This window comes from Acinonyx jubatus, chromosome B3, assembly GCF_027475565.1.
Source record: "Acinonyx jubatus isolate Ajub_Pintada_27869175 chromosome B3, VMU_Ajub_asm_v1.0, whole genome shotgun sequence".
NCBI classification, from domain to species: Eukaryota; Metazoa; Chordata; class Mammalia; order Carnivora; family Felidae; genus Acinonyx; species Acinonyx jubatus.
In genome coordinates, this window is record NC_069386.1 from 117,349,114 (window position 1) to 117,357,642 (window position 8,529).

Sequence of the window (8,529 nt, forward strand, 5' to 3'; positions counted from 1 at the left end):
GCAGATGATGAAAAAAGCAAGTTCGAAAGGTTCAGTCACTTGCCGAGGCTAAACAATGAGTAAGTGCCAAAGCCAAATGCAAACTTGAGTTGGCCCGTCTCTAAGTCATGCTCCGACCCCACACTGCCTCTCACCAAAACGAAACACCATGGTCCTTTGCCCAACAAATGCTGACCATGTAGGGGAAGCTGGAAAACACATGTAAAACAGTCTTAAGGACCTACATATGCGTCACCTGGCCACACATGCACACGGGGAGAAGCCTGCCCCTGGCAGGCCAGTGGGTGTGCAGTGGGGACAGAGGGACCTGGGGTTAGAGAATTTCTATCGAGGAGGGGCTTGAGGTGGTGAGCTGGTAAGAAGATGAAACTGTGTACTTGGGTTAAGCTGCCTCTGCATAGCGAGCACACTTTTTCTTTGGGCAGGCTGATAGAACTCACTCCATGGGGGATAGTCCTTCCCCAGCTACTCCTTGGTTCTGGCACCGAGGGCATCCGCAGGAGATGCTGGTCTATACTGATCGCTGGGGCACTTACCCAGCTCACTCGCACTCTGCTTTCAGTTGTGTGATCAGACCCCTGTAGCCCCAGCAGGTTTCACTAGCCCCCACTCTTCGTCTGAAGACTCAAATGCCCAGACCTGGGGGACTTCTCTAGAAGGACTCTTCCTGGAGAAGGCTTCTGAGGGCCTTGGCCATGGCTTCATGGGCCCCATTACTGGCATCAGAAATGGTCTACTGAGCACTCACTGAAACAGGATGAGTGGGGCAGCAGAGCACGAGCTGGAGAATCAGGGCGAAGGACAGAGAAGGGGCCTGTTCTTGTGACCTCTGTGGCCAGCGGAGTAAGCATCTGGTCTCGCTCATGAATTTATTTGACATTTCAACGGACCCCAAAGCTTGTGTGGTTTTTGCAGTCTTACAAAACATTCAAAATAAATTCCTGCAGCTTGGAAAAGCTGAAGCCCGTTTCTAGCCCTTTGGCCCAGAGTTGTGGGGAACTGCCTCCCAGGGAGCTCCCAGAATATCCTCCCAGCCAAAAACTGTGCCATTCTGGCCACCTTGTAGCCTCTCTGGACCACTGCCTTCAGCAGCTTCCTGGCTCTATGAGAACCTCCTCCCCATCAGGCCCATCAGGGCCCAAGTCACTGGGTTCTGGGGAAGGGGCTGGTCCTCATACCCAGGCTTTCTGAGTGTGCACGCCGGTGGAAGGGGTGGATATTTTACCCACCCATTTGTAAGTCACTCATAAGTGACAAGTCCTCACAGGGGCCTAGGGGTCTTTGAAAGGAAACAGTCTGCATCCCCTGGGAGTTTCCTAAGAACTAAGGCCTGTTAGAGCTCAGACAGCACAGACTGAGGGGCCCATGTGGCTAGGAGGTCATGGCATGGAGCCCAGCCCAAGGAGGCCCCCTGAGCCAGCTGTCACCCCCAAAGCCCTCAGGACAGCTTTGCAGCTGAGTATAGGAGGCAGCAGCCAGCTCTGCCCTGCCTGCTAGTGGTAGAACACAGGGAAGCCTGGTCAGAATCAAAGACTGCCAGGCAGAGGGGGCCAGAATGGGGCTGGAAGGGCACTCAAGAGGGATTTGGGTACTCAATGGAGGACTCTGAGAGTTCCTTCTAGGCCAGTATCAGAATCTTGGGTAGAGGCCCAGGGAGGTGGGAAATGACCACTCAGCAGGCTCTGGCTAGCTGGAGGGAGCAAGTGTTTGACTAGCTGGGGCATATATGACCCAGGGATTCTGACTCCCTGGAAGGTCATTTGAGCCCAACCTTCCAGGTGACACCTCTCAGCACACATCAACTCAGTATCCAGCATCATTGTCCAGCCCTTGGGGACACATCTGGCTAACAGCCTGGGACAGCTGCTGTTCCACCTAGGACCAACGTGGTCACGTTGGTACTTGACCTTCCACAACCAAAGCTATGATCCTCCAAGGCCGCAAAATGTGTTGTCCCTGAATTGTACCACATAGGGTCACATTTTGATGCCTTTGCTTAAACTGCTCTCTATCTAGAATGCCTTCCTTCTCTTTGCCGATTGAAACCCTTTGCATACTCCAAGACTTCCAGATCGAATGTTACCTCCTTTGTGTGAACCTCCCCTGATATACACTCAGCCTTTCCCATTCCCCATCCACTGCATTCATTTAGAACGGATTGTCTCAGGGCCTGGGTGGCTCAGTCGTTTGAGTGTCCAACTTCTGCTCAGGTCATGATCTTGCGTTTTGTGGGTTCGAGACCCGCATGGGGCTCTGTGCTGACAGCTCAGAGTCTGGAGCCTGCTTTGGATTCTGTGTCTCCCTCTCTCTTTGCCCCTCCCTTGCTCATGCTCAGTCTCTGTCTCTGTCTCTCTCTCGAAAATAAACAAACATTAAAAAATTTTTTTTAAAGATTTAGAACTGATGTCTTGGGTTATTGGTCATATGTGTCTCCATCTTGACTATCTGGAGAAGTCTTTCTTATTCCTCTTTGTGTCTAACACAATGCCTGACACCTGGTATACATTTAATACTTCTTTGTTTCACTTAATCCACTGTTTCCCAAATAACGGGAGCCACACCCAGAGTAGGAAAGGGGGTTTTAGGTTTCCACAATCATAGCATTCGACAATGCAAGAGATTCCCTTTTCAGTGATCTTTCTAGCCTGATTAGATGAGTGAAAAAAAAAAAATCTGCCTGAGGTTAGGTCTCCACGCCAGGTCCTTCCCCTAACATTTCCCAGTCCCCCCTTTCAATAGGAAGCATACCACAGGGGTGAGCTTCCTAAGATAACTAGAATTTGAGAACATTTCATTATTTCAATTCTCCTGCAATCACCTTCTTTTTGTGACAAGTGGTACTATTTTCGGCTCAATAAGAGTGATACAAAGTGTCCTCGAAAAATGAATTTATTTATGTAGAAAAATGAGCCAAGCACTATTTGCAATCGCAAAAAAAAAGGTAAATCATCTAAAGGGTCAAAAACAGGAGGGTGGATAATTGTATATTCAGACAATGGCATAATAAACCACAGTTAAACTGAATAAACGTGAGCTGAATATACTAACCTGGTTAAACTTAAAAATCTAATGAGGAAGGGAGAAAGCAAATTGTAGGAGGATAATACAGTATGGTATCACTTATCTAAGTTTAAAGATATGCAAAACAATACTGTGTATTTTACGGAGCCGTGCATTCATAGTAATTGTGTAAAAACATACACTGGAATCATGAATGAACTCAGGGTAGTGGTTAACTCTGGGCAGAGAGAGAGAGAGAGAGAGAGAGAAATTTATAGAGGAATTTTCAACTGAAAAAAAATCAGAAGCAAGATGTGCCAAAATCTTAAGGTTTGAACAATCTGGATTGTTAGGCATATTATTTCCAATACCTTTTTGTATGTTTGTACAAAACTTCATATTATAAAATACTTTAAAATTGATAAAATACAAAATCCTGCTATTTTAACAGTATATAAATTCAAAGGAAAATAATAGAAGAGGGAAAAGATCAAGGAAAATATTATAAAAGTGTTTGGCTGTGAGGCTAGTTCAAGATATACTGCCTATTTTGAGACAATGGCTTTAAAAGTCCCCTGTAGGGGTGCCTGGGTGGCTCAGTTGGTTAAGCGACAGACTTGGGCTCAGGTCATGATCTCACCGTTAGTCTGAGGACTCTGTGCTGACAGCTGAGAGCCTGGAGCCTGCTTCAGATTCTGTGTGTCCCTCTTTCTCTGCCCTTCCCCTGCTCGTGCTCTGTCTGTCTTTCTCAAAAATAAACATTAAAAAATTTTTTTAAGTCCCATGTAGACCATAAATTTCATTAGTGCAGGATCTTTCGCCTATGGTTACAATGTATCTCACACACCTAGCATTGTGCCTCGCACAAGCTTACTAAATCATCCTTGTGTGCAATAAATTCCCACTACATGCCAGTTTCGTGAGGACACGCGCTGTGCCCGCCACTGCTGTTATCTCCATGATCCAGCACAGCGCCTGGCATATAGGAGGCTTTTCAAGTACTTGTTGAAAGAATAAAGAATCCCGGGAAGTCGTAACGCAGTTCCAAGCTCCACCAGAAGGTGGCACTTGGTCCTTGGCCCTGAGCAACCCACTAGGCAATTGCCAGAGAGGTCAGGCTGGCCAGAAGCCATTAGCCAGAATGGGCCTGCGTAGAGGAAGCAGATGGACAAGACTGCCACTCAGCCCTCCCCAGCTGATTTGGAGCGGTTGTGTGGACTGCCAGATGAACCCACCCTTTATCAAAGCTGCAGAAGACTATCTGGGGGAGAAGCCGAACCCCCAGATACACAACTTGTGATACCGTGTGTGCGCCTGTGTATGATAGGTGCCTACGGGTGGCACCCCGTCCATGTTCTTACACGCCTGTGCACATATACCGGCTCTATTGTGGTGACAATCTGCTTTGCACATCTTCACCTCATTTCACAACTTCTAATAGTGCACCCTTCCACTCCCACCCTGCACTATCGCACCTTCCCCCCAACTTCCACCTAAATGCCAATGAATAAGTTCCCCCATGATCTCGCCCAACCTATGGCTCCAGCATCACTCCTATGGCTTCCCTACACCAGGGCGCCCGCTTGTCCCCAGGCCAGTGCCAATAGTGAAAGGGCCTTGTCCTCGGGCACTGCTACACCTCTGGACCCCACTCCTGCCGCCTCCCCTCTGCTTCCCCACAAACTGTCCATTGACCCCCAGGGACTGCAGCTCACAGGGCTGCCTTCTCCTCCGAGCTCCTCAGCCATAGCTGTCCCATTTCTTTATGCTTTAACATGAACTTTCCGTTACTAGAAAGCACATTCACTGGCACATATCTGTTCATCTCTCTAACTCCCTCTCTCTAACTTTTAAGTAATTGAGTTGCTTTCCCTGCAGGAACAATGCCTTTGTCACTGGGCTGCCATCTCCTATCCCCTGCTCTGCACACTAGCTCTTAGGAAGCATGTATCAACTTGCACACATCAGGAAAGGAAAAAACTGAAACACGTGGGTGCTCCATTAACCCTTGTTGGCTGATCCTGGGTGTAAGCAACTTGGCAGTGCGTGGGTGTACTCTCGGCCTGCTTGAAGCTGGGCCTTCCGTGGGCAGCAGGGACTTCATCCACTCATTCAACAGATACTCAATGAGCATCGATTATATGCAGGCACTGTTCTAGGCACTGGTAATATAGCAATGAACAAAACAAAGCCTCTGTTTTCATAGAATTTACATTAGTGTGGGCTGGGAGACCAAACCATAAATGCGGAAACAGAAACAGGTAAAGCAGAGTGAGGGGAGAGAGGGTGGGGCAGGAGTAATCAGAGACCTGTCTGAGCAGAGATCTGAACGAAGGGAGGCAATCCTGCTGAAGTGGGAAGAGTGCAGCAGCCAAAGAAAACCCGGGGTGGAAGGCCATGAGGCACACGGTCCTCCAGGATAAAACTGAGGGTACAAGTGTCCTTACTGTGCACTGGGACTGAAACCAACTGGCATATTGGGCCCAGGCCATAAAGCCAGAGCCCTTCCCAGCCTCCCCCATCCTGCCCCCAACCAGCTGCTCACTGCCCAGGGCTCCCGTGCCCTCTATTCTAGAGACACCTGTCATACCCAGACAAGGCCAGTGCCCCTCAGCCATGAGGATCCCAGCTGGGATGAGGGCTGCCTGGGAGGCTCCCGACGCTGCGAGGGCGCCCCCAGCGGGCAGCAGGGATGCCCGGGGAGAGGGGAAAAAAGCAACTCGCAAGGTTGGGGAGAGACTTAGTCCTGTAGATTGCACGAGTCGCGCTGACACGTAGCTGCACAGATGAGCACACAGACCCATTCTCCCACGTACCTACTGTACCCCAGCTCGAGCGGGAACAGGCTTCGAACCCAAAGTGCCCTTGAGCCCATACCGCCTCCCACGTCCAGCCACGCGAGGGCCCAGGCAGACCTGCGTCCCAACTGTATATACACTTGTAGCCAAGTTGAGGCTTCGCTGCCAGCTCCGTTCCCGGAGACGCATCTGCCTTGGCATTCTGGAGCCCCGACCTCCTCTACCTACCTGCGCTCTGAGCCCGCTCGACCGCTCTCGGGTCTCAGGCGCCTGGAACGCCCACCCCGCTGCCCCTTCGGGGCTCCCTTTTGGTTCCCGGCAGCGCTGCGGGAGTCTGCGGGCACCAGTTAGCGGAGGGCAGGCGAATGCACCCGCGCCTTGCGAAAGGATTTAACGTCAGGTCTCGGCGAGCTGGCACGAAAGGGTGAGGATGGTGTTTGTCTCTGCCCTCAACTCTTCGAAAGTGGGGCGGATCTCCGAGCCTCAGCTTCGGGACCCCGGTGCTGTTTGCTTGCAGTCCTGAGGCCAGAAGAACCAAGGACACGAGCCCGGGGCCCTCTCTCCTCTCGCCTGCCCATCCCTCCACTAATGAGCACACGGAGACCCGCCCTCGCTTCCCCCGACCCCTCTGCAGTGCTCACCCCGTAAGTCGCCCTCGCGGCGGGGTTGGGAGCGCAGCCCCGGGCCGCTGCGGGGTTCCGAGGCGCGGGAGAGCCGGGGCGGCCCGGGCGCGGACTGCGGGCTGCTGCTGGCCCAGGGGACTGCTTCTCCAGGTCTGCGCAGGTGGCTGGGCTCGGCGCGGCTGCTGCGCGCGGGGCGGCCTCCTGGCCAGCGCGTTGGCGGGCCTCCGGGCGCTCCCCCAGCCGAGTTGGGCCCGCTCCGTGGGCGGCAAGCCCGGGACGGGCGCGTCCTGCTCTCGGAACAGACTGTACACCTTGGCCGCAGCCGCGGCGGGGTGACTGCCCCCGGGGCGCCGCAGCCGGTTCGCCTCCCTGCCAGCCGGCTCGTATCTTCCCACTGGGTCCCTCTGAGCGTGACCCATGCCCACGAAGAGAGCCAGGGTGAGGGCCAGGAGGCTCCCGCAGGGGTTCCGCAGGGCGCGCCCGGTGCAGCGGTGGGTGGTCGGGGGCCTCATGGCTCCGGGGGCGACTGGAGAGCGGTGAGCGCGGGGAACAGCCCCGGGGGCTTGCGGCGCCTGCGCTCCGCTCCCCTGCCGGCGGCCCGCTACTCCTGGTCTAGGGGCTCCGAGCCAGCCTTCCCCGGGCGAGGGCTGGGCGGCGTGAGCGCTCCGGGGCTGGGCGCCCCGAGCCTGGCGTCCGCTCGTCTCCAGCCGGGTGCGCACCGCCGCTGCACTTTTCGCGCCTTCTCCCGGTCTCTGCGGCCTTCTGAAGGGGAGACGGACGCTTTTATTTTTGGAAACTTCCCCCTGTTTTTTCGTCTCTTTTATCTACATCATGCCCCCTCCTCGGAGGGACAGCTCAGCCCCCTCATTACGGGAGAGGGAGAGAGGAATTCCAGCAACACCCACTTTGGCACCGGGACGCGAGCGGGCGGCGAGGGGGGTTAACCCGTGAGGAGCTGGGGGCAGCGCAGAGCTGACCCGACGGCTGGCGGGGGAGACGACGCCTGCCGGGACGGGGGCACCTGGTCACCTTTCTCTCGTGCTGGGCAAGCTCGAACTGCTGACCTGTCCCGCATTTATGTCCTGCCCCCGCGCTCGGGGACAAACTCCCGGTTGGGTGACACAGGCTGCGGCCTCGAAGGTCTGAAGGAGGCCAGGAGAGGTATTAAGAACGGCGTGACAAGAGACTGGCCCGGCGGGACCGCCGTCCGGCCCCTTCGCTTCCCGCCCCGGCCACTGGGGGCGCCCGCTGCGGGATCCGCTAGCCTGCGGCGGGGGCGGGGCCGCGCGGGGCAGAGCACGGAGCTCGCCTCCCCCTCCTCGCGGCAGGACGCGTGAGCGCTGGAAGGTCGCCTAGGGCGCGCGCCCTGCCTGGGGCGCGCGCCCTCTAGTGGAGCTAGCTGCGTCCTCCGCCACCTTGCAGCCGCTGCCGGCCGCCTTCGCTCCTAGGTCTTAATCCTTTTCCTGTTGCGTCAGGGTCCAGACTAGGCCTGAGGCGGCGATGGCGGATCCTGGAAGAGATATCATCTTTTAAACAAAGGTATAGATATAGAGGATCTAGAATAAGGTCACACAGGAAACAGCGTGTATCCAAAAAGGGAATGAAATCCTGGCCTCCTGCTTCAAGCTCAGAAGCCCATACTCTGGACCCCCAGCCCCTCTTTCCCAAGGGAATTTCCTGGAGGTGGGAGAGCCGGCGGATTTGATGAGTCTGTGATTGACCTGGGTGTGCGCAGTGAGCTCATTCACACCATGACCCTCGGCCCCAAAGTCTAAAGGCCTGGCAACCATGCTGTCCCGGGTGGCTTTCTACAGCCTCCTGTTTCCCAGAGAGGAAGAGTGACAAAGCAGGCAGGACAGCACCAGTGGATAACTTCCCACACTACCAAAGTACGGTCGGTCAACACCTGATGTTGGAATTCATGCCCGCTTCCCTCTCCCTGGAACACTCACCTCCAAGATGTTTTACAGAATTAGCTTTTTGTCACTTCCCCTCCCAACTCAAATATCACCTACCTCCTGGAGTGGTCTCTCTGAGCCTCCAATCTAGAGCAGCCTTCCCGCTCACTTGCAGCAAGCACATCACGCTGCTTTGCGGTCATTGCTCTA

General features: G+C 54.5%; 1 protein-coding gene across 3 annotated transcripts in view; it reads right to left on the minus strand.

Moving 5' to 3' along the window:
* LTBP2 (latent transforming growth factor beta binding protein 2) overlaps positions 1-7,847 on the minus strand; it is a 102,009-nt gene extending 94,162 nt beyond the window's left edge. The window contains exon 1 of one of the 3 annotated variants that reach the window (XM_027066165.2): positions 6,440-7,844. In XM_027066165.2, coding sequence (XP_026921966.2) covers positions 6,440-6,933 — 494 coding nt within the window. In that variant the 5' untranslated portion in view covers positions 6,934-7,844. Of the gene's footprint in view, positions 1-6,439 lie in introns of all 3 variants that reach the window. The other 2 variants (XM_027066164.2, XM_053224711.1) reach the window with 2 other exon arrangements.
* Positions 7,848-8,529: the final 682 nt, after the last annotated feature.